We start from the raw sequence: 27,447 nt of genomic DNA, 5'->3' as shown, positions 1-27,447 counted from the left end.
GGTATTATAACACAGAAAAGACTAAGACCATGCCTTTTTGTTCACTGATGACTTCTGCTGCCTTAATTATGATGTTGATCATAATTAACCAGTCATTCCTACTTTGAAATTTAACTATATCCATGATGGTTATCTGTTATGTGTTATGTCTCTGTTATACATTCCATATCTTAGAGAACTAGCAACGTTTCACAGGAAAGAAATAATGTGAATTAGCTGCATGGTGGCTTATCTGTTGAACATTTTATACCGTGAGATGTCATTTTAAATGTTTGTGTGTGTGTGTGTGTGTGTGTGTGTGTGTGTGTCTGCGTATGTGTGTGAAATAACTAAAAACACCACCACTCTAAAACAAAAGAATAAATATGATATACTAAATGGTAATTTTATATATAAATTTCTTTGATAGATTCTACAGTTGCAGAAAGGCTCTTTCCTGGCTCACATGGGCTAACTAGAAAAGCTAAAAGCAATAGTTTCTTTTTATTGAGCTGCTGCTACCTCATCTAAAAATCACAGAACAACTTTCTGTTTCAGAATAATTCTGCCTAATATAATTTATTTTCTCACTTTTTCTTACTTTACATTACCGAGAATATAAAAAATAGACTTTCTTGTCCTTTTGGTGTTTCACCTGCTGTAGTTGTTTGTTCTACTCTGGAAGTAAGAATTCATCATTTCATAGCAATCCAATATGGCTACCAATTATAAGTTCAAACAGAATTTACATTTTAGAGGGAATAAGAAACAAGAGCCAGTGAGGCTATCAGAAGACTAAAATAATTTTCTTTCTGGATAATATTCATTATAATAAACACTATAGAAGAAATGAATTTGGAAGAGAAAACATAGGAGGCATTGGGGATTTGTTATTTATATTTTCAGAAATACTCTTATTTGTGAGATAGAGCCGAATGAGGTGCATTTAAGACAGTTTCCTGAGAAAGAATACACTAGTAGGAATTAATCTCTCCACCATTTTATGAGAATAACAGTTTAGATAAGTGTTATCCTTTTTTCAGAGATGTTTTAAGAAAATGTGATAATAATAATAAAAAAATAAAAAAGTAATAATAATAGTAATAATAGGTACTATTATTAAACATTAAAAAAACAACTATTGAGTGCTTTTTTGTGTGTGTGTGTGTTTGCCATATACTTTAAGGCCTTCTACAGTCTCACTTAATTCTCACAATAACCTGTTGGGATAAATACTGTTATAATTATCACCATTTTATAGATGAGAAAACCAAGGCTCAAAAAGTTTAAGTGATTTGCTCAAAGTTACATAGATGGAACTGGTGCTAGAACCCAGATCACTCTTACTTTGTTATCACTCACTTTTTTATCACTCAAAGTCCATAATCTTAACCATTTGTTCTACTGTCTCTAACAGAGAAAGATACTGCTAAGAGATGGCAATGGAACACGGAGGAGGTCAATGAATGTATTTAATTACAAGAAAGAGGAAATTATTTTAATAGCTAGATAGAGTAAAAAAAAATCCAAAACCAAAAAATCAAGTAAGGGACTCCATAAATGACCATTAAAAAGGAATTGGCCTTCTTAACAGCTCTGATAAACTGGGAAATGTTTTTAGACATTTCTTCAATGATACCAGCCTTGAGTTAATAACCAATAATAGTTTCTAAGCAATTCAGTTGCATTTTCATTTTGGGTTCTTTCGTAGATTGGACTTTAGGCAGGCAAATGCTATTTAGTATTTGCTTTTGAGCTTTATGCAATCCCAGGCAACTCTAAAGGCATGAGCTGCTGGTACCATCTGGGGCTTCAGAGCCTTGAAATATGGAATCTTCTAGGGAATTAGAGGTTTCCCTCATGCTTGCTTTCTATGAAGCCCTTATTGATGTTTGAGTTTAAAGCAGAAGGAAAAAACTTCCCCACTTTATCCCTGGTGTTGGGAGTTTGCTCTTCTTTCTTGGACCATATAGATGTTTTCAACTAGAAAACATCTGGACTTCCAGACCAAGACTGTCTGCCATCTGGTATGTGTAGAGGCCGAAAGAATAAATCATAATACAGTGTCTTTATCAACCTCTACATATTTATTTGTAAGTAAGAATTTTCAAGTAACTATAGTACTGTCACTGAAAAGTTTTAATCAAGATTGTGCTGGAAAATATATAGGTATAGGTTAACATTGTTATCTGTGAACAAAATTATTTTGACAACCAAGGGGGAAATAGATGTAATAGTCATTAGGTACCTGGGCTGAGCCACAAATCCGAAAAAAAAAAAAAATTACAATGTGAGTTATGTTGATACTCAAGAAAGCCAAAATATTTACCTCGGACAGCATAGCCATCTTTTACTGACGCTGGGAACGGGGGTAGGTTGTCTTTTGCATATACATCTTGAGCAAGGACTCGCCCCATTCCATCTGTAAGAGAAAAGAAGGAAAATATGGATGTTAAGTGCAGTGGGTTAAACAGGTAGTCCTAAACAAGATGGACATATGTACTTGTCTGACAAGGCTTGTATAAGGGCTCAGTCAGATCTCCTGATTTCTATCCCAAGGAATAGGCGACAGAAGGAAGAGATGCATCCTAGTGTCTGAAATAAAAGATTAAGATTCAGTCAATTAATAGCAATGCTTGCAGGGATTATTTGAATATGAGTAGCTACACAGTCATCAAAGATGTGTTCAAGTTGATGTGTCATTAATCCTTTAACAATCCAAAGACGATTTTCTTTAAAAAGTAAATTCTTAAACAGTCATAGTCATTGACCCAGTAATTTCACTTCTAGAAATCTATCTTAAGAAAAATGGATAAATCTTTCTGTACATGTTTATTTCAGAGTTGCTTACATTAGTGAGAAATGGAAAGAAATCATAAGTTTAACAATATAGAAATTTAAACAGACAATGATGTATCCTTATGATAAAATATTATACAGGCTAAAGTAATATTTTTGAAAAATACTCACTGACACAGGAAAATTCTTATGGCATACATTTTAAAAACATGCAGAACTGTACATATAATGTATAATCCTAACTATGTTAAGATATATGTATATAGAGCAATAGAAAAAGATGGGAAAGGCATACATGAAAATATAAAGTATTTGTTTACTGCAGTATGTTAGAACTATGTATAATTTTATACCCTTTGCTATAATTTTCTGAAAATTTCCAAGTTTTCTACAATGATCACAAGTAATTTTTAGAGCCTTTTTCCTTTAGAAGAGAAAAGTAAAGAAAAGAAAGGAGCTTCCTTATCATTCTATTTAACTTTAGCCAAACTTTTGGCTTTATTAACCTAAAAAAATTAGTGACTATCAGAAGAGCACCAGTGACCTGTTGTGTGAAGTGACTATTCAAACCACTATTCATCCACTCTGGATGACAATCACATTTGGTTACAGCTCAGGAGTTTGATTTAGTGCCAAAAAGAATAAAAGTTTCAAGAGTCATGACCAATTCCTTAAATCCTCTAGTCAGAATCTGTCCTTATTATTATTATTATTACTGTTGTTATTATTTTAAAGAAGTAACAGAATAATTAATAGGAGATAGAGAAGGAAGAAGAGGAGGAGGAAAAAAAAATCAAGCTTCACTACAAAGACTACAAGTAATATAGAATTGATTTACATAAGATGTTTGTATAGATTTAGAAAATTCCATTGTTTCCAGAGCTAGATGAGTCTTTGTTTGTTTGTTTCTTTTTTGTTTTTAGCTTTGTCCTTCTTAGCCACCTAGAGCCTCTGGTTTCCAGATTCCGGGACAAAGAAGTAAGGACAGACAGATTTAAAACTTTTGTACTCTGATCCACAGTGATAGTGATATTGACTCTTTCTTTTTAAGGAAAGTGACACCTGAATTGGAAGGGAGAACTTCTTAGCAGATTCTAGCTGTAGGTACTCCCAGGAGGTTGAAGCTATTCTGTAGCTATGGACCATAATTTGTAAGACCAGGGAAGTGGTAGGACCAGAGGGTCTGGTTTGTATTCATATATACAACATTAACTCCCAAATGAACCTGAAGCTATAAGGTAGTCTCTGGTAGTGAGCCCCATGGCATCTGCCCAGGGTCACAATAAACTACCTGGGGTAGCTCCTTATCTGAAACTATTCTGGTCTGGTGTGGTGAATGAAAATATAAGTGCTATGCCAGTTCAGATCCTAAGAGAATAATTTTCTGGGATTTGGAATAGCTCAGTAACAGTGGTTAATAATCAAATATAGCACCAGGGCTGAGTTTTTTTGGCAGCTGGTCCAGTTAATCTAGTATATGTTTATATAGCATTTTATAAGTTACTAAGTAATATCATATACATATATAATCTCATTTAATCCTTACAAAAATCTAGTAAAGCATTATTATATTCATTTTACAGATGAAAAAAGAGAAGTTTAAACAGGGTAAGTAACTTATCCAAGGTCATATATTTCACAGGTGGCTAAGGTAGGATTGAAATTTAGATCTTAGAGCGTCAATCATTACTACAATGGCAATAGCTACATACTCTCCATGTACTGCTCTTCCTCTGTTTCCCTGACATTTAAAAAAGCTACAAGGTGATTCCTCAAAAAATTAAACATAGAATTACCATATAATCCAGTAATTCCACTTCTAGGTATATATTCAAAACAATTAACAGCAGAGATTTGAACAGATATTTGTGCACTATTTTTAGAGCAGCATTATTCACAATACAGTAGTCAAAAAGTGGAAGTAACCCAAGTGCCTACTGACAGATGAATGGATAAACAAAATGTAGTACATACATATAAGAATATTATTCAGCCTTAAAAAGGAAGGAAATTCTGACATATGCCATAATATGGATGAAACTTGAAGACATTATAAAATAAGTGAAAATAAGTGAAATAAGCCAGTCACAAAAGGACAAATATTGTATGATTCCATTTATATGAGGTAATCAGACTATTCAAACTCAAAGTCATAGTATCAAAAAGTAGAATGGTGGTTGCCATGGGCTGGGGAGAGGGAGGAATAGGAAGTTTTTTTTATATGAGTATGGAGTTTCAGTGTGGGGAGATGAAAAAGTTTTGGAGATGGATGGTAATGATAGCTGCAGAATAATGTAAATGTACTTAATGTCACTGAACTGTACAGTTAAACACAATTAAAATGGTAAATCTTATTTTATGTATGTGCTACCACCACCACAAAAAACTACAAAGAACGGATGGCATCAACAGCTAGCACATGTTATTTTTCCTTCCTAAGTCCTTGCCAGTAGCCCAAGAGCAGTGATACGTGCCCATCATGGCTCTTTTTATTCCTGTATTCCAGAAAGAAAGAGGTTGAACACTTAGTATGCTAAGTTTGAAAGACTGTTAATACTGACAGTTGTAGATATTGTAGTGGCTTAACATAAGTTAACTAAGCTCTCATTGACAGCCAATTTAGAGAAAAGAGTATCAGCTGACTTGATTTCTCCCTTTAATGCCTGAGTTACTCATGTATCTTACTGTGCAATTACACTCTGGAGGGTTCCTAAGGTATGGAGTCTACTCAATCATAATTTGACAAAATTAGATTCTGGAAACTGAAGCAAAAACTTTGTTCTGTAAGTTTCCAATAATAATTGACCCCCTACCCCCATCCTACCATACACATAAACACTAAAAAATAGCCCTCAAATCTGAGGAGGCTCAAATAATAACTTTGGATTGAGAAGATGTACATATGACAAGAATAAGTGAGTTTATTTAATTATTTATTGAAGTATAGTTGCTTTAAATGTTCTATAAGTTACAGGTGTACAATATAGTGGTTTGCAGTTTTTAAAGGTTATACTCCACTTATAGTTATTACAAAATATTGGCTATATTCTCCATGTTGTATAATATATGATTGTAGCTGATTTTATACCTAATAATTTGTACCTCTTACTCCCCTACCCCTAACTTGCCCCTTCCTTCTTTCCTCCCCACCCTGGTAACCTCTAGCTTGTTCTCTACATCTGTGAGTCTGCTTCTTTTTTATTATATTCACTAATTTGTTGTATTTCTTAGATTCTGAATATAAGTGATATCATACAGTATTTGTCTTTCTCTAACTTACTTCACTTAGCATACATAATGCCCTCTAAGTCTATTCATGTTGCTGCAAATGGCAAAATTTCATTCTTTTTTATGGCTGAGTAGTGGTCCAGTGTGTGTGTGTGTGTGTGTGTGTGTGTGTGTGTGTGTGTTTGTGTGTGAGTGTGTAACATCTTCTTTATCTGTTCATCTCCTGATGGACAGTTAGGCTGCTTCCATATCTTGGCAATCATATATAATGCTGCCACGAACACTGGGGTGCATGTATCTTTTTGAATTAGTGTTTTTGCTTTTTTGGGTATATACCCAGAAGTGAAATTGCTGGGTCATATGGTAGTTCTGTTTTTAGTTTTTTGAGAAACTTCCATCCTATTTTCCACAGAGGCTGTACCAATTTACATTCCCACCAACAGTGTACGAGGAGGTTCCCTTTTTTTTACATCCTATAAGTGAGTTATTTAAATGCTACAATCTACCCAAGCTTCATTAGGCTACAAAATAATACACAGATCCTATTTTAAGAATTCTGTAGTGCTAGCATAAGACTTGCCTAGTGTAATTTGGAAAACGTTTATACTGAGATTGAGCTTTATTTCTGACAAGTGTCCAGTTTCTGATACAAAGAATGATTTGCCACATTTTAAACATGGTGGGCTTTTTCTTATTTCTATGCCATTGCAAATAATGTTGCCTTGGACAGGAATACCTTTTTTCCTTCTTCTTTTCTCCCCCTAGTGAACCTTAGGCAACCTTTAGGTTTCAGCTCAGATGTCATGTCTTTGGTCTTCTGTCTCTAAACAGGAAAAGTTAGTTCACTGACCGATTTATTTATCCATTCATCAAACACTGGGAACCTACTATATGCTAGACACTGGGGACAAAAATACTAGTAAGACCTGGCTGATTTCCTCAAGGAATTCACATGTAAGAGTGCATGTGAGAAAGGAGGATATGGAATAAAAATATGATTACAAGATAGTATGATATGGGCAGTGACAGATATATGATCAGGGCAATATCGGAAGCATACAGAAAAAACCACCTAACCAACAATTTGTGGAACAACAAGAAAATCTTCCTACATGAGGTATCTATGCTGAGTTTTACAGTTTGAAGTAAGAACCAAGTAGGAGAAAGGAGGGGGCATTTTAGACAACGGAAGCAGGATCGAGGGAGTTTAAACTTAATCTTATGAAAATGGGAATCCAATGTAGGATTTTTAAGCAGAGTGATGACTTCAAGTTAACCTCCCAGCAGTGTTTAAGTCTCTTCAGAGATAATGGAACTTTTTATGAACTTGCCTAGTGACAAGATACAGAATGGTTTGGAGGGATTGTACTTAGTCTTCATATTCTTAAAACATTTGTATCCATCTGTTATGGTACACTTTCCACATTACATTATGGTTGTTTGTGAAACTATCTTGACTTCTCCATCAGGTTGTGAATTCCTTGTTGTCACAGCATATCTCACCCATCATTGTATCCCCAGTACCAAGCACAGTGCTTGATACTTAAAAGGCACCCAGTAAATGTTTGTTGAATGGCTGAATCAATGATTGAGTGCATTGATGATTAGAACTAAGGAGGGAAAGAAATGTCAGGTAAATAGAGAAAAAGGTCACATCAATCAAATACAACCAACTTCATCCAGAGAATACATAAAATGGAGAAGGACATCTTGCTAATTTCTACTCTCATTATTTCCCACTTAGACTCCTCTAAGCAAGTCGTTTTTTGTGTGTGTAATGGATGCTCACCTCCATGCTTACAGTCATGACTTGCCTAAACCTGTACTATCATCTTCCTTTTTGTTATCAATAAATGTCTATCACCTATTTCAAGACCCCATTTAAGATAGTAGGTTCTCCTTGATTATTGCCCCTCTGAATACTACTCTTGTATATTCAGTTAGTAATATATCAGCAAGTATTTGCAAAATTGTGTGTAAGAGTTCTCAAGGTGGTGAGTGTGAGAAAAGTGTGTGTTTGGTTTCTTAAGTTTCTGAAGAAAGAGAACTGTATTTTTCATTCATGGCTAATCAAAGCAACAAATACAGGTTATATTTAAAATGACTTTTAGCAGCCTAGACTTCCAGAGGAGCCTCTGCTATTATTTAAATTCAGTTCTTCTTAAAAGGCAAGGGCAAATCCAAGAGAAACGAAAACATATGCCCATGAAAAACCCTGTACACAAATACTAATTGCAGCATTATTCATTAACAGTCAAAAGATGGAAACAATCCAACAGTCCATCAATTGATGAATGGATAAATAAAACATGGTATACACATAAAACGAAATATTACTTGGCCATAAAAAGGACTGAGGTACTAATGGGAACTATAAAACATTGCTGAAAGAAATTATAAAGAAGATACAAATAAATGGAAAGACATCCTTTGTTCATGGATTGAAAGACATAATATTCTTAGTGCCCATGCCATCCAAAGCCACCTATGGATTCAACATAATCTCAATAAAAATGCAAATGGCATTTTTTGCAGAAATAGAAAAATTCATCCTAAAATTCATATGGAATCTCAAGAGACCCCAAGCAGCCAAAACGATTATAAAGAAAGCAAAGTTGTAAGACTCACACTTCCTGATTTTATAACATATTACAAAGCTACGGTAAGAAAAACAGAGCGGCACTAGCATAAAGACAGACAAATAGACCAATGGTTTGATAGTTAATTTTATGTGTCATCTTCACTGGCCATGAGATACCTAGATTAAACATTATCTCTGGGTGTGTCTGTGAGAGTTTTTCCAGATGAGATTAGTGCTTGAATTGGTGGAATCAATAAAGTATATCGCCCTCCCCATTGTGGGTGGCATCATTCTATCCATTGGGCATCTGAATAGAACAAAAAGGTGGAGGAAAAAAATTGTCCCTTTTGCTTTCTGCCTGCCTGTTTGACCTGGGACGTTGGTCTTCTCTTGCCCTTGGATGGGCTTTATATCAACTACCTTGGTTTGCAGCCTTTTGGACTTGGACTGGAATTATAACACCAGCTTTCCTGGGTTGCCAGCTTGCAGATGGCAAATCATGGGACTTCTCAGCCTCCATAATCATGTGAGTCAATGCCTTATAATAAATCTCTTCCTATATATATTCTGTTGGTTCTGTTTCTCTGGAGAACTCTGTCTAATACAAATGGAATAGAATAGAGAGTCCAGAAATAAACACTCACGTATATGGTCAAATGATCTTTGACAAGGATATCAAGACCACTCAATGGGGAAAAGATAACCTTTTCAAAAAATGATGTTGGGAAAACCGGATAGCCACATTCGAAAGAATGAAGCTGGACTCTTTTATCTTCCACCATATACAAAACTTAACTCAAAAAAGATTAAAGACCTAAATGTAAAACCAACAACTATAAAACTCTTAGAAGAAAACATTGAGGAAAGGATTCATGACATTGGATTTGAATATGACAACAAAAGCACAGGCAACAAAAGCAAAAATAGACACAGGGGACAACATCAAACTTAAAAACTCTTGTGCATCGAAGGATACTATCAACAGAGTGAAAAGGCAAACTTCAAAATGGGAGAAATATCTGCAAATCATATATCTGATAAGGGGTTAATCTCCTGAATACATAAAGAAATCCTACAACTCAAAAACAAACAGATCTAATAACCTGATTAAAAATGGGAAAGGCACCAGGAATAGGAGCCCCCAGAGCACTTGGCTTTGAAGGTCAGTGGGGCTTGATTGCAGGAGCTCCACAGGATTGGGAGAAATAGAGACTTCACTCTTTTTTTTTTTTTTTTAATACCTCTTTATTGGAGTGTAATTGCTTCACAGTGTTGTGTTAGAGAGACTTCACTCTTAAAGGGCACACACAAAATCTCACACACGCCAGGACTAAAGGCAAAAGCAGTAATTTGATAGGAGCCTGAGCCAGACGTACCTGCTCGTCTTGGAAGGTATCCTGGGGAGGCAAGGGGTGGCTATAACCCACCCTGGGGACAGAGACACTGGTGGCGGACATATCCGGGAGGATTCATCTGTGTGAGCTCTCCTGGAGGCTGACATTTTGCCACCAAGACCTGGCCCCACCAACAGCATATAGGCTTCAGTGCTGGGATGCCTCAGGCCAAACAACAAACTGGATAGGGACACAGCTGCACCCATCAGCAGACAGGCTGCCTAAAGACTTCCTGAGCCCCCAGACATCTCTAGACACGTCCCTAAGCATGGCTCTGCCCCCCAGAAGACCAAGACCCAGTTCCACCCACCAGGGGGCAGGCACCAACTCTTCCTGCCAGGAAGCCTGCACAAGCCTCTAGACCATCCTTATCTACCAGGGGACAGACACCAGAGGCAAGAAAACTACAGTCCTGCAGCCTACAGATCGAGTCCACGAACAAAGGCCAGATACTGACCAGCTGGCCCCTGGCCCTTGGGTGACAAGAAGGGAGTGCACTGCTGGGACACATAGGACATCTCCTACAGAGGGCCACTTCTCAAAGGTCAAGAAACGTAACCAATCTACCACATACATAAAAATACAAATAGCAATTGAGACAAAATGAAGCAACAGAGGAAGATGTTTCAGACAAAAGAACAAGATAAAACCCCAGAAGAAGAACTAAGTGATGTGGAGATAGTCAATCTACCCGAGAAAGTGTTCATGGTAATCATCGTAAAGATGATCAAAGAAGAGTTAACACCCATCCTTCTGAAGCTATTCCAAAAAATTGCAGAGGAAGGAACACTTCCGAACTCATTCTATGAGGCCACCATCACCTTGATACCGAAACCACACAAAGATAGCACAAAAAAAGAAAATTACAGGCCAATATCACTGATGCACATAGATGCAGAAATCCTCAAGAAAATACTAGCAAACTGACTCCAACAATACATTAAAAGGATCATACACCATGATCAAGTGGGATTTATCCCAGGGATGCAAGGATTTTTCAATATCTGCAAATCAATCAATGTGATACACCACATTAACAAAGTGAAGAATAAAAACCATATGATTATCTCAACAGATGCAGAAAAAAGCTTTTGATAAAATTCACCATCCATTTATGATAAAAACTCTCCAGAAGTGAGCACAGAGGGAACACCTCAACATAATAAAGGCCATCTATGAGAAACCCACAGCTAACATCACACTCAATGGTGAAAAGCTGAAAGCATTTCCTCTAAGATCAGGAACAAGACAAGGATGACCACTCTGGCCACTTTTATTCAACATAGTTTTGGAAGTCCTAGCCACAGCAATCAGAGAAAAAAAAAGAGATAAAAGGAATCCAAACTGGGAAAGAAGTAAAACTGTCATTGTTTGCAGATGACATGATGCTATACATAGAAAATCCTAAAGATGCTACCAGAAAACTACTAGAGCTCATCAATGAATTCAGTATAGTTGCTGGATACAAAATTAATATACAGAAATCTGTTGCATGTCTATACACTTAACAATGAAAGATCAGAAAGAGAAATTAAGGAAACCATCACATCAAAAAGAATAAAATACCTAGGAATAACCTACCTAAAGAGGCAAGAGACTGTACTCTGAAAACTATAAGACGCTGATGAAAGAAACTGAAGATGACACAAACAGATGGAAAGATATATCGTATTCTTGGATTGGAAGAATCAATATTGTTAAAATTATCATACTACCTAAGGCAATCTACGGATTCAATGCAATCCCTATCAAATTACCAATGGCATTTTTCACATAACTAGAACAAAAAATTGAAAAATTTGTATGGAAACACAAAAGACCCCAAATAGCCAAAACCACCTTCAGAAAGAAGAACGGAGCTGAAGGAATCAAGATCCCTGACTTCAGACTATACTACAAAGCTACAGTAATCAAAACACTATGGTGGGCTTCCCTGGTGGCGCGGTGGTTGGGAGTCTGCCTGCCAGTGCGGGGGACACGGGTTCGAGCCCTGGTCTGGGAAGATCCCACATACCACGGAGCGGCTGGGCCCGTGAGCCACAACTGCTGAGCCTGCGCGTCTGGAGCTTGTGCTCCTCAACAAGAGAGGCCGCGAAAGTGAGAGGCCCGCGCACCGTGATGAAGAGTGGCCCCCACTTGCCGCAACTTGAGAGAGCCCACGCACAGAAATGAAGACCCAACACAGCCAAAAATAAATAAATAAATAAATAAATAATTAAAAAAAAAAAAACTAAAAACATAAAAACAAACAAAAAAACACTATGGTACTGGCACAAAAAACAGACTTATAGATAAATGGAACAGGATAGAAAGCCCAGAAATAAACCCACACACTTATGGTCTATTAATCTACCACAAAGGAGGCAAGAATATACAATGTAGAGAAGATGGTCTCTTTAGTAAGTGGTGTTGGGAAACCACTTGTAACAGAATGAAATTAGAACATTCTCTAACACCGTATACAAAAATAAACTCAAAATGGATTAAAGACCTAAATGTAAGATCAGATACTATAAAACTCCTAGTGGAAAACACAGGCAGAACACTCTTTGACACAAATCACAACAATATTTTTTTTGGATCCGTCTTCTAGAGTAATGGAAATAAAAAGAAAAATAAACAAATGGGACCTAATTAAACTTAAAAGCTTTTGCACAGCAACGGAATCCAAAAACAAAACAAAAAGACAAGCCATGGACTGGGAGAAAATATTTGAAAATGATGCTACTGACAAGGGATTAATTTCCAAAATATAAAAACAGCTCATACAGCTTAATATTAAAAAAAAAACTGAACAACTCAATCAAAAACTGGGAAGAAGACCTAAATAGACGTTGCTTCACAAAAGACATACAGATGGCCAACGGGCGCATGAAAAGATTCTCAATATCACTAATTATTAGAGAAATGCAAATCAAAACTACAATGAAGTATCATCTCACACCAGTCAGAATGGCCATCATTAAAAAGCCTACAAATAATAAATGCTGGAGAGGGTGTGGAGAAAAAGGAACCCAATTACACTGTTGGTTGGAATATAAATTGGTGCAGCCACTGTGGAGAACAGTATGGAGGTTCCTTAAAAAACTAAAACTAAGAGTTACCATATGATCCTGCAATCCCATTCCCGGGCATATATCCAGAGAAAACTCTGATTTGAAAAGACACATGCGACCAGAGCCTCCCATCAAGCCTCTTAGATAGCCTCAACCACCAGAGGGCAGACAGCAGAAGCAAGAAAAACTACAATCCTGCAGCCTGTGGAACAAAAACCACATTTACAGAAAGATAGACAAGATGAAAAGGCAGAGGGCTACATACCAGATGAAGGAACAAGAAAAAACCCCAGAAAAACAACTAAATGAAGTGGAGATAAGCAACCTTCCAGAAAAAGAATTCAGAATAATGATAGTGAAGATGATCCACGACCTCGGAATAAGAATGGAGGCAAAGACTGAGAAGATGCAAGAAATGATTAACAAAGACCTAGAAGAATTAAAGAACAAACAAACAGAGATGACCAATACAATAACTGAAATGAAAACTGCACTAGAAGGAATCAATAGCAGAATAACTGAGGCAGAAGAACGGATAAGTGACCTGGAAGACAGAATGGTGGAATTCACTGCTGCGGAACAGACTAAAGAAAAAAGAATGAAAAGAAATCAAGACAGCCTAAGAGACCTCTGGGACAACATTAAACACAACAACATTCACATTATAGGGGTCCCAGAAGGAGAAGAGAGAGAGAAAGGACCAGAGAAAATATTTGAAGAGATTATAGTCGAAAACTTCCCTAACATGGGAAAGGAAATAGCCACCCAAGTCCAGGAAGCGCAGAGAGTCCCATACAGGATAAACCCAAGGAGAAACACGCCAAGACACATAGTAATCAAAGTGGCAAAAAGTAAAGACAAAGAAAAATTATTGAAAGCAGCAAGGAAAAAACGACAAATAACATACAAGGGAACTCCCATAAAGTTAACAGCTGATTTCTCAGCAGAAACCCTACAAGCCAGAAGGGAGTGGCATGATATACTTGATATACTTAAAGTGATGAAAGGGAAGAACCTACAACCAAGATTACTCTACCCAGCAAGGATCTCAATTAGATTTGATGGAGAAATCAAAAGCTTTACAGACAAGCGAAAGCTAAGAGAATTCAGCACCACCAAACCAGCTCTACAACAAATGCTAAAGGAACTACTCTAAGTGGGAGACACAGGAGAAGAAAAGGACCTACAAAAACAAACCCAAAACAATTAAGAAAATGGTCATAGGAACATACACATCGATAATGACCTTAAATGTGAATGGATTAAATGCTCCAACCAAAAGACACAGGCTTGCTGAATGGATACAAAAATAAGACCCATATATATGCTGTCTACAAGAGACCCACTTTAGACCTAGGGACACATACAGACTGAAAGTGAGGGGATGGAAAAAGATATTCCATGCAAATGGAAATCAAAAGGAAGCTGGAGTAGCTATACTCATATCAGATAAAATAGACTTTAAAATAAAGAATGTTACAAGAGACAAGGAAGGACACTAGATAAATGATCAAGGGATCAATCCAAGAAGAAGATATAACAATTATAAATATATATGCACCCAACATAGGAGCACCTCAATACAGAAGGCAACTGCTAACAGCTATAAAAGAGGAAATTGACAGTAACACAATAATAGTGGGGGACTTTAACACCTCACTTACACCAATGGACAGATCATCCAAAATGAAAATAAATAAGGAAACAGAAGCTTTAAATGACACAACAGACCAGATAGATTTCATCGATATTTATTGGACATTCCATCCAAAAACAGCAGATTACACGTTCTTCTCAAGTGCGTATGGAACATTCTCCAGGATAGATCACATCTTGGGTCACAAATCAAGCCTCAGTAAATTTAAGAAAATTGAAATCATATCCAGCATCTTTTCTGACCACAACGCTATGAGATTGGAAATGAATTACAGGGAAAAAAACGTAAAAAACACAGACATATGGAGGCTAAACAATACGTTACTAAATAACCAAGAGATCACTGAAGAAATCAAAGAGGAAATCAAAAAATACCTAGAGACAAAAGACAATGAAAACACGACGATCCAAAACCTATGGGATGCAGCAAAAGAAGTTCTAAGAGGGAAGTTTATAGCTATACAAGCTTACCTAAAGAAACAAGAAAAATCTCAAGTAAACAATCTAACCTTACACCTAAAGAAACTAGAGAAAGAAGAACAAACAAAACCCAAAGTTAGTAGAAGGAAAGAAATCATAAAGATCAGAGCGGAAATAAATGAAATAGAAACAAAGAAAACAATAGCAAAGATCAATAAAACTAAAAGCTGGTTCTTTGAGAAGATAAACAAAATTGATAAGCCATTAGCCAGACTCATCAAGAAAAAGAGGGAGAGAACTCAAATCAATAAAATTAGAAATGAAAAAGGAAAAGTTACAACAGACACCACAGAAATACAAAGCATCCTAAGAGACTACTACAAGCAACACTATGCCAATAAAATGGACAACCTGGAAGAATGGACAAATTCTTAGATAGGTATAACCTTCCAAGACTGAACCAGGAAGAAACAGAAGATATGAAAAGACCAATCACAAGTAATGAAATTGAAACTGTGATTAAAAATCTTCCAACAGGGCTTCCGTGGTGGCGCAGTGGTTGAGAATCTGCCTGCCAATGCAGGGGACACAGGTTCGAGCCCTGGTCTGGGAAGATCCCACATGCTGTGGAGCAACTACGCCCGTGAGCCACAATCACTGAGCCTGCGCATCTGGAGCCTGTGCTCCGCAACAAGAGAGGCCGCGATAGTGAGAGGCCCACGTATCGCGATGAAGAGTGGCCCCCACTTGCCACAACTAGAGAAAGCCCTCGCACAGAAACGAAGATCCAACACAGCCAAAAATAAATAAATAAATTTTAAAAAAATGTCTTAAAAATCTTCCAACAAACAAAAGTCCAGGACCAGATGGCTTCACAGGTGAATTCTATCAAACATTTAGAGAAGAGCTAACACCTATCCTTCTCAAACTCTTCCAAAAAATTGCAGAGGAAGGAACACTCCCAAAGTCATTCTATGAGGCCACCATCACCCTGATACCAAAACCAGACAAAGACACTACAAAAAAAGAAAATTACAGACCAATATCACTGATGAATATAGATGCAAAAATCCTCAACAAAATACTAGCAAACAGAATCCAACAACACATTAAAAGGATCATACACCACGATCAAGTGGGATTTATCCCAGGGATGCAAGAATTCTTCAATATATGCAAATCAATCAATGTGATACACCATATTAAGAAATTGAAGAATAAAAACCATATGATCATCTCAATGGATGCAGAAAAAGCTTTTGACAAAATTCAACACTCATTTATGAGAAAAACTCTCCAGAAAGTGGGCATAGAGGGAACCTACCTCAACATAATAAAGGCCATATATGACAAACCCACAGCAAACATCATTCTCAACGGTGAAAAACTGAAAGCATTTCCTCTAAGATCAGGAACGAGACAAGGATGTCCACTCTCACCACTATTATTCAACATAGTTTTGGAAGTCCTAGCCATGGCAATCAGAGAAGAAAAAGAAATAAAAGGAATCCAAATTGGAAAAGAAGAAGTAAAACTGTCACTGTTTGCAGATGACATGATACTATACATAGAGAATCCTAAAACTGCCACCAGAAAACTGCTAGAGCTAATTAATGAATTTGGTAAAGTTGCAGGATACAAAATTAATGCACAGAAATCTCTTGCATTCCTATACACTAATGATGAAAAATCTGAAAGAGAAATTATGGAAACACTCCCATTTACCATTGCAACAAAAAGAATAAAATACCTAGGAATAAATCTACCTAGGGAGACAAAAGACCTGTATGCAGAAAACTATAAGACACTGATGAAAGAAATTAAAGATGATACCAACAGATGGAGAGATAGACCATGTTCTTGGATTGGAAGAATCAACATTGTGAAAATGACTATACTACCCAAAGCAATCTACAGATTCAATGCAATCCCTATCAAATTACCAATGGCATTTTTTACGGAACTAGAACAAATCATCTTAAAATTTGTATGGAGACATAAAAGACCCCAAATAGACAAAGCAGTCTTGAGGGAAAAAAACAGAGCTGGAGGAATCAGACTCCCTGACTTCAGACTATACTACAAAGCTACAGTAATCAAGACAATATGGTACTGGCACAAAAACAGAAACATAGATCAATGGAACAAGATAGAAAGCCCAGAGATAAACCCACGCACCTATGGTCAACTAATCTATGACAAAGGAGGCAAAGATATACAATGGAGAAAAGACAGTCTCTTCAATAAGTGGTGCTGGGAAAACTGGACAGCTACATGTAAAAGAATGAAATTAGAATACTCCCTAACACCATACACAAAAATAAACTCAAAATGGATTAGAGACCTAAATGTAAGACTGGACACTATAAAACTCTTAGAGGAAAACATAGGAAGAACACTCTTTGACATAAATCACAGCAAGATCTTTTTTGATCCGTCTCCTAGAGTAATGGAAATAAAAACAAAAATAAACAAATGAGACCTAATGAAACTTCAAAGCTTTTGCACAGCAAAGGAAACCATAAACAAGACGAAAAGACAACCCTCACAAAGGGAGAAAATATTTGCAAACGAATCAACGGACAAAGGATTAATCTCCAAAGTATATAAACAGCTCATTCAGCTCAATATTAAAGAAACAAGCACCCCAATCCAAAAATGGGCAGAATACCTAAATAGACATTTCTCCAAAGAAGACATACAGACGGCCACGAAGCACATGAAAAGATGCTCAACATCACTAATTATTAGAGAAATGCAAATCAAAACTACAATGAGGTATCACCTCACTCCTGTTAGAATGGGCATCATCAGAAAATCTACAAACAACAAATGCTGGAGAGGGTGTGGAGAAAAGGGAACCCTCTTGCACTGTTGGTGGGAATGTAAATTGATACAGCCACTATGGAGAACAATATGGAGGTTCCTTAAAAAACTAAAAATAGAATTACCATATGACCCAGCAATCCCACTACTGGGCATATACCCAGAGGAAACCGTAATTCAAAAAGACACATGCACCCGAATGTTCATTGCAGCACTATTTACAATAGCCAGGTCATGGAAGCAACCTAAATTCCCATCGACAGACGAATGGATAAAGAAGATGTGGTACATATATACAATGGAATATTACTCAGCCATAAAAAGGAACGAAATTGAGTCATTTGTTGAGACGTGGATGGATCTAGAGACTGTCATACAGAGTGAAGTAAGTCAGAAAGAGAAAAACAAATATCGCATATTAACGCATGTATGTGGAACCTAGAAAAATGGTACAGATGAACCGGTCTGCAGGATAGAAGTTGAGACACAGATGTAGAGAACAAACGTATGGACACCAAGGGGGGAAAAGTGCGGTGGGGTGGGGATGGTGGTGTGCTGAATTGGGCGATTGGGATTGACATGTATAAAGTGATGTGTATAAAATTGATGACTGATTAAAAAAAGAAAAAAAAGAAAAGATACATGCACCCCAATATTCACAGAAGCACTATTTATAATAGCCAAGACATGGAAGCAACCTAAATGTCCATCAACAGATGAGTGGATAAAGAAGTGGTGTATATACACAATGGAATATTACTCAGCCTTAAAAAAGAATGAAATGATACCATTTGCTGCAACATGGATGGACCTAGAGATTATCATATTAAGTGAAGTAAGTCATTCAGAGAAAGACAAATATCATATGATATCACTTATATGTGGACTGTAAAAAAATGATACAAATAAACTTATTTACAAAACCAAAATAGAGTCACATAGAAAACAAATTTATGGCTACCAAAGGGGATAGCGGGTGGGGGGAGAGATAAATTAGGAGTTTGGGATTAACGTATACATACTCCTATACATAAAACAGGTAAACAACAAGGACCTACTATATAGCAAAGGGAACTATACTCAATATCTTTTAATAACCTATAATGGAAAAGAATCTGAAAAAGAATACACACACACATATCTGAATATATATATATATATATATATATATATATATCTGAATCACTTTGCTGTGCACTTGAAACTAACAGAACATTACAAATTAACTAAAATTAAAAAATATTTAGAAATGGGAAAGGACTTGAATAGACATTTCTCCAAAGAGGTATGAATAGCTAATAAACATATGAAAAGATGCTCAACATCACTAATTATCAGGAAAATGCAAATCAAAATCACAGTGAGATATCATCCCACACCCATAAATTGGCTACTATCAAAAAATCAAAAAATAAAAAGTGTTGATGAGAATGTAGAATAATTGGAATCCTTATGTAATGTTGGTAGGATTGTAGAATAGTGCAACCAGCATGGAAAACAGAAGTTTCCTCAGAAAATTAAAAACAGATATGATCCATCAATCTCACTTCTGAGTATATATCCCAAAGAACTGAAAGCAGGGTCTTGAAGAGATATTTGTACACCCAAGTTCATATAGTACGGCTATTCATAATAGTCAAGAGTTGGAAGCATCCCAAATGTCCATGAACAGATGAATGGATTAACAAATGTGGTGTATATATCTAAATACTGTCACATGGCACAACAGACCTTGAGGACACTATACTAAGCGAAATAAGCTAGCCACAAAAAGACAAATACTGCATGATTGCACTTATATAACATATCTAAAGTAGTCAAATTATTAGAAATAATAAGTAGAGTGGTGGTTACCAGGGGTGGGATGAGGAGGAAAATGAGAGTTGTTGTTTAATGGTAAAGAGTTTCAGGTATTCAGTATGAAAAAATTTTGGAGATATGTTTCACAACAATGTGAATGTACTTAATGCCACTGAACTCTAATGGCTAAGATGATAAATTTTATGTTATATGCTTTTTTTTTAACTACAGTAATATTTAAAAAAGGAATGAGATACTGATACATGTTACAACATGGATGAACTTTGAAAATATTATGCTAGGTAGAAAAAGCCAGTAATAAAAGACCACATATTATATGATCCCATTATGTGAAATGTCCAGAATAGGTAAATCCATAGAGATAAAAAGTAGGCTAATGGTTGCTTAAGGCTGAATGGTGGGCTGTGGGGATAGGAGGAGGATGAAAGCTAAAGGGGATGGGGATTCTTTTTGAGGTGATGAATATGTTCTAAAACTGACTGTGGCGACGGCTGAACATATCTGTGAATATACTAAAAACTTCTGAACTGTATAATTTATGTGGGTGAATTATACTGTATATGAATTGTATTTCAGTAAACTTATTTTTTAAAGGGCAAGAATAAGAGATTTTTTTAAAAAGAAGAATATTTCTCTCATTTTAACATACAACTATATATAGAAGAGTCAAGAAAAGTCATATTTGAAGCACACATATACCATCTGGTCTTTATAGATCTTTAAAATATCTTGGAAAGAAAAATAAAACATTTCATCTGGAAAGAAAGAACAGCTTCATGCTTAAGGTTATCAATATAAATCTAGTAATAGAAAATTGGCCAGATTTTTATTTTGTACTCACGCTAAATATAGGGATTTCTATCTTTAAGGTAAATTAGGTCCCTACTGGATTAGTTCTGCTTTTGGAGTTGGTATCAAGTTAACCTACCAGCAGAACTTATGTCTCTTCAAAGAGAAAAACATGCATTACTTCAAGTTTTTTTCTAAAAGCCTAAGGCAAGGGAAAGGATTTGAAGAGAAATACGCAATTGATTAGAAAATGGTAAGGGCTCCCAGCTGGCAGCAAATACTTGAGAACTGAAGGAATAAACGTCAGGTACACCCCTCTGCTACAGCAGCAACTATATCCATATATCTCAGTAGGATTCACGGATTAGACAACGGATAGCTCTTCCAAGCAGTCAATATTACATTTCATTCAATGATCGACTTTGGAACTTAAAGAGTATATAGTAGTGCTGCAAATTACTTTATCACATGGGGCAGTCTCTCTTGCATACATAGAAATACTTAGATAGATGTTAAACCATCTCTTCTCTTTGCCCATAGGTGGAGCCCAAGTATTAGTGTTGAATAAACTTTGGGCACGTGGTTTTAGAAAAGGAGCCAGGCAGCAGTAACTTCTCAACTAGATATTATGACTGTTTAGGCACTCATAAAGCCCCCTTGTGTGGGGGAGTTATTTTTATAGTTACCCAATTGAGTAAAATTAACTCACAGAGGAATCAGACCTATAATGCTGGCCGAATTATTCCTATGTCACAATCAGGTAGACTAATCTACCTATTTCATACCTCCTTCTATGCATATCATTATATATTTTCATATATATTTTTTTTCTTCTAAAATATATTATGAATATATCTTGCTTTAGGTCAGAGACAGGGAGAACTACTTCTGTTGTGGTCAATATTCTAAAAAGGATACTTCACTGTTTTAAACTGAGTTCAGTAAACTTAAAGCTTCCTCGTCTAGAATTGCTTAAGTCTTTTGTGGAAATACAAAGAACTGAGGTCAGTGATGCCAAAATCTTTGGTCATGAAATCTTAAAAAAAAGCCTAGCGCTTATAAAGTAATGCTCCTAAGAAAGCAGAATCCTTTCTATTCAAAGATTATAGTTTTTCCATTGTTAACTGAACAATATTGGGGATTACAGGGAATTCTAGAATATTTTAATCTGCCTTTCAGTAGCTAGTACTGTACCAAGTGTGAATCTGTAATGTATTCATGTCATGTATTTTATAAGCAAAGATGAATCATAAATGGTAGTCTTGCAAATATTATCTTCTATTGGTATTCGTCTCCCAAGAAACCAAAGTAAGGTATTTATGATCAGTGGAGCACTTGCTCCTTAAAGGCCTTGCTTGCAGATAGGAGCTGAAAATAGTAGATATGCTAAAGGGCAGACCAGAGACAATAGAAAATTCACCTGTAGTCAAAATAGATTAAAACAAACAAACAATACACTTTACACATCTAGGCACTTACTTTAGAAGAATAATTTTCATACTGATTTGAGACGTATTCTGCTATAATGGAATGAACAGTAGACTAGGAGTCAAGAATCCTAGGTTCTAGTTGTTTTTTTTTTTTTATTAATTTATTTATTTTTGGTTGTGTTGGGTCTTCGTTTCTGTGCGAGGGCTTTCTCTAGTTGTGGCAAGCGGGGGCCACTCTTCATCGCGGTGCGCAGGCCTCTTACTATCGCGGCCTCTCTTGTTGCGGAGCACAGGCTCCAGACGCACAGGCTCAGTAGTTGTGGCTCACGGGCCCAGTTGCTCCGTGGCATGTGGGATCTTCCCAGACCAGGGCTTGAACCTGTGTCCCCTGCATTAGCAGGCAGATTCTCAACCACTGCGCCACCAGGGAAGCCCTCTAGTTGTTTTTAATCATAACAATTTGTCTAACTCTAAGAACATTATTACACCTCTTTGGTCCTAAATTCCTTTGTCTTTAAAGTAAGAGAGACTACCTGATCTCCAAGTTACCTTCTTATTGTAATATTATAAGTATTTAATATATTATATTGTAACATTCCTTCACAGAGTTACCCTAAATATTTGACCTTGAGAGCATCACTACCAGCACTTCTGTATACATGATTTATTCTTAGTTTTCTGGGATTATTGTTGAACCTTCACAGACATATAAAAAGTAATTTTAGAGATCCTACAGTAGCAAACTGCCTCATAGATTCAGTGGTTCTGAATCTCTCTTAGGAAACATGGGCTTTCCTCTACAGGCTTCTATAATTGTAGGTGTCAGAGTATTTGCAGAGGCAAAATATTTGGGATTTCAGAGAACTGTGAAGGCCTTTCAGTCCTCCTCACCCCTATGAAATTCAATAGTTAGAGGTGCATCTAGTTGAAATCAAAGTGAACTATGAAGGTTTGCTCATTAAAATGCAAACATTCTTGGAAAAGATAACATTTAAAGTATAGTGAGAATGAGTTTCTAATCTTTTTTCTGGGGAGAAATCGTGTATCTTGAGTAAGAGAATTACAGGCCACATATGACTCAAAATTCAATTTATAGTGATTCACATTTAGATCACTCAGCTTTTTATACCCATGTTGTTTATTAGGGCATTTATAAGAGAGAGTGATCAAATATGTCAGTCATTTCTATTATAAAACAAATGAACAAAGTGCTATGGGGACATGGAAGAAGGATACTTAACCCAGCTAGGGAAAGGGAGAAGTGGACACCAGAAATGTCTTCATGGAGGAGAGCTTCTTAAGCTTAATCTTAAAAAACATGTACTGGCAAAATGGGGAGATGTTGGTCAAAGGGTATAAACTTTCATTTATAAGATGAATAAATTCTGGGTATCTAAAGTACAGCATCATGGTGACTGTAGTTAATAATGCTGTACTGTATACCTGAAATTTGCTAAAAGAGTAAATCTTAAGTATTCTCACCATACACACACATACACAGAGTAACTATAAAGTGGTAGATGTATTAATTAGCTTGATTATGGTAATTATTTCACAATGTATATGTATATTAAATCATCATGTTGTATACCCTAAATATACACAATTTTAATTTAGTAATGATGTCTCAATAAAGTCAGAAAAAAAAGAATACATAGTGGCCAATTATAAAGGGCCTTAATGACATATCAAGCAGTTTGAATTTTATCTGGAGGTTATGAGGAATACTACTGAAGAGTTGTATGCAGGAACGTTAATATCAAATTTTGAACAGATTACTTTGGTATGAAATTGGAAAATGGATGTAAAGATGCTAATTGGGGGAGGGAAGCCTTTACAATAATCCTGGAAGTTAATAATAAAGACCTAAATTAAAATGATAGCAGTGGGGATGGCAAACAAGGGACAGATTCAAGAGGACGTAGAGGAAATGAGTATTGTAGAAGTAAAGAAAATAAGTTTAATATTGGTCATGTTAAATTTACTAGCAGCAGGTATACATTTGTTGTAAGAGTCTGGAGCTCAGGCAAGGTCTGGGCAAAGATACAGATTTAGAAATCACTTAATAGTTGGTACTTGAAACAACTGGCACGTATGAGGTTATCTGAAGTGAATGTGTAAGATCTGAAAAGGGTCAGAGACAAACACTCTAAAGAAAGTTCATATTCAAGGAATTGACAAAGGAAGGCAAGCTTACAAAAGAGCCAGTAAAGGAGAAAATGTACCACATTGTTTATCTGTCCCTCTCCTGCACTACACAGTGAGATGCATGGGGTGGGGTTTTATTTTATTCATCTTTGCATTATCTGGACTTAACATGGTACCTGGAATTTAGATTTTTAATAGATAATTGTTGAACAAATTGAATTATGTTTCTATATATGGTGTTGTTTTCTAAACAACTAATTAAAGTGCCTAGGAGGTTTAATTATAATGCTCTTTTGCATTACAAATCGAGTTTGATCCAACTCAAAGGTTGAATGCAAACCTAACTATTATTTTTCATTATCATGCATGGAAACACTTGACAAGAAGTTAACCATCCATGAAGAGTTTGCTTACTTATGAGTGACAACTGATTTGATGAACAAATGAAGGGGAAACAAGCACATGAAAGGAAAAGAGAATCCACCTGACAGTATTTTTTTTTTTTTTTCTAGAGGAGAAATAGAAATGGCCATTTCCAGTTCTGTTTTTTCCTTAAAAGGACTGGAATTTCTGTCTAAATGTGACTTGGCATCACAGTGAGATTCTTCTAAGGACTGATGTTAAGAGAAACTACCCTGATATTACAAGAGGCCAGGGATGGTTAACTTATTTTTATAACATGTAAATTTTTTCAACTTAATTTTACATTCATATTTTCTGAAGATGTCTAACTGTCGCTTGACGTATAAATATCTAAATATCTGCACTTAATAATAGAAAGAAACCTATTTCATTAAAATTTCTGAAATTATGTAGTTAATTCCTAACTCTCCACTCTAGTCAGTTTTATTATCTTTCCTTTAATGAGGAATAAAACAAAAACAAAAGAAAAGGTTTAAACCTAATGATATATATATCTAAAAGAATGTAAGTCAAAGATGTAGCATAGGTGTAAGTTATGTAAAAATAATTTTTGTCTAAGTCGGGTCAGGGATCAAAGAGCTAGAGTTTGGCATTTAATATTTCACTAGTTTTAGGCCTTTTAATTTTAACATAATTTGTTACTTTATCTACTATTGTTTTTTATATTTTAACACTGGAAGAAGAGCACTATTATGTAGTAAAAATAAGAATGTTAAGTCGTTTTTTCTTTTTTTTTCTTTTTTGGCTGTGCCACGCAGCTTGTGGGATATTAGCTCCCGGAACAGGGATTGAAGCCGGGCCACCGCCATGAAAGCACCAAGCCCTAACCACTGGACTGCAAGGGAATTCCCAAGAATGTTAAGTCTTAGGCCTTAATCCTATTCCTTTTCTGCTGTTCTGAGTTTGAGTTTTCTTGTAGAAAAATTATGGTGTCTGTATAGATGCTCTCTAATGTTCATTGAAATTTGAATATTTTATGATCTGTGAATAAAGTCCTTTATTTGTAAAAGCAATCCTTTTGTACTGTTTTTATCTGTATAACAAAAACAATTAAGAAACTACATTTTATTCAGATTGCACCTGAACTGAATTTTTAGAAAGGGAAGTAGTTGATTAAAAACTGAAAACACTGGGGAAAACTACCCTTCCATTATCTTTCCACAAGCTGGTCTCAATGTACTACTAAACTAAGAGCAGAAAATGAGAAGATATATGCAGCAGAAAAACTGAGATCAGACTGGTTGCTCAGTGATCCATAGATAAATTAACGTAGTATTTACATTTTACATTTAAAAACATGATTTCCACAAATGAAAATAATTACAAGACACATTAGTTATCTCCCATTTCTGTCAGAAAGGACATAAGGCAGACTCACAGTCAACTATTTTTCTCACTCAGTGCTGACAGCCCTTTCTTTAGAGTACTGGTATTTTGATGAACAGGAGAAACACTGTTGACTTTCTCCTTTTTTTTTTTTTTTCTTTATGTAAAGGAAGCTTTATGGGTATTTTACTCTGTATACCATTAAGATTGATCTTAGAGTTGAGTAGAAATAAGAAGCAAAAAGGAAGATGATAATTGCAGTAATGATTAATAACATTTCTTTCAGGAAAACTGTGTATTAGTGTTAGATGAATCTTATCTGGAAAAAAATGAAAATAAAAGGCAATGGGCAAATATAACAGTACCTCGGTAGTTGATGATTTCTGTCCCAAGCACCGGAGTCATCTCCAGGACTGTGATAAAGGCTTTGTCCATAGATGTTAGAGGAAAAGGAGACATGCGGTGTCTTCTAGCCACCTTGGTGATATCAACAGCACTGTGACCTAAACAAGAAGACAATTAACTAAGAATATGATGCTGAAACACTGATTATAAAGTGGGAAAGGCTTATAAATATCAACAATTCTCAATTTCATGTGTCCAGAAATGAAGATTACAAGGTGAGAAACTTTTTCCTGCTTCCAAAATATAGCCTGCTTTGGTGGAACATTAAATCAAGTTAGTAATGTTACATCATGTATCAAAAGTTGGTGAAATTTAATGATGATATTGGCTAATCCTTTTTGAGTGCTTAACTATGTGTCATGGCACTATTCTAATTAATCTTCACAACAACCTAAAGGGAGCCATCATTATTATCCTTTATTACAGATGAGGAAAAAGAGGTTTACATATCTTGGCCTAAATCGCAAAGCTAGAAACTGAAGAGCCAGGATTCAAACCTAGGTAGCCAGGCTTTAGAGTCCATGTCCTTAACTACTATACTGAAGTTTGAACACTTAATGAGCTAGTTAGTGAAATGAAATATACAAACTTGAATTTATTTAGAATATCATAGGAAATTTTCTTTCTTCTAAAAACATAGAAAAATATTATTTACTCACTCCCTATGTAACCTTATCTAGTCTCATGGCATTAATACCATCCATACACTAAACCCCCTAATTTTATATCTCCAACCCCAACCTCTACCTTCACCTCTAGACTTATATGTCATCCAAATAGCTGGTGGATAACAGCGTATATCTACAAGCTTATAAATCATCAAATATGCACTTGAATGTGCAACAGGCAATTCAAACTTAACATGTTCAAAATCAAACTCTTGATTCCCCACCCTCCTAACCTACCTGCACGATGTCTTATTCTCTTGCAATTCCCATCTCAGTAAACAGAAACTTTACTCACTCAGTTATTAATCCAAAACCTTGGTGACATCTTTGATTCTTCTATTTTTGTCAGAACCATATCTAAACTACCATTAAAATGTCTCTAGAATCTGATCATTACTCACCATCTCTACAATTATTACAATAATTGGAACCATCATTTATTTCCTGGGAAATTGAAGAGTGTCCTAACTTGTCTCCTTCCTTCTATCCTCATCCCAT

At 35.9% G+C, this 27,447-nt stretch overlaps 1 protein-coding gene across 14 annotated transcripts in view; it reads right to left on the bottom strand.

Moving 5' to 3' along the window:
• GPHN (gephyrin) overlaps positions 1-27,447 on the bottom strand; it is a 633,631-nt gene that overhangs the window by 98,947 nt on the left and 507,237 nt on the right. For all 14 annotated transcript variants that reach the window (XM_036843405.1, XM_036843408.1, XM_036843402.1 and 11 more), the window contains 2 exons: positions 26,242-26,379; positions 2,309-2,401 (listed from right to left, as the gene is read on the bottom strand). In XM_036843405.1, coding sequence (XP_036699300.1) covers positions 2,309-2,401; positions 26,242-26,379 — 231 coding nt within the window. The remainder of the gene's footprint in view (positions 1-2,308; positions 2,402-26,241; positions 26,380-27,447) is intronic.

Source organism: Balaenoptera musculus, chromosome 2 (genome assembly GCF_009873245.2).
Source record: "Balaenoptera musculus isolate JJ_BM4_2016_0621 chromosome 2, mBalMus1.pri.v3, whole genome shotgun sequence".
NCBI classification, from domain to species: domain Eukaryota; kingdom Metazoa; phylum Chordata; class Mammalia; order Artiodactyla; family Balaenopteridae; genus Balaenoptera; species Balaenoptera musculus.
The sequence above is the reverse complement of the archived record's forward strand: the minus strand, read 5'-3'. Positions and strand labels throughout refer to the sequence as shown.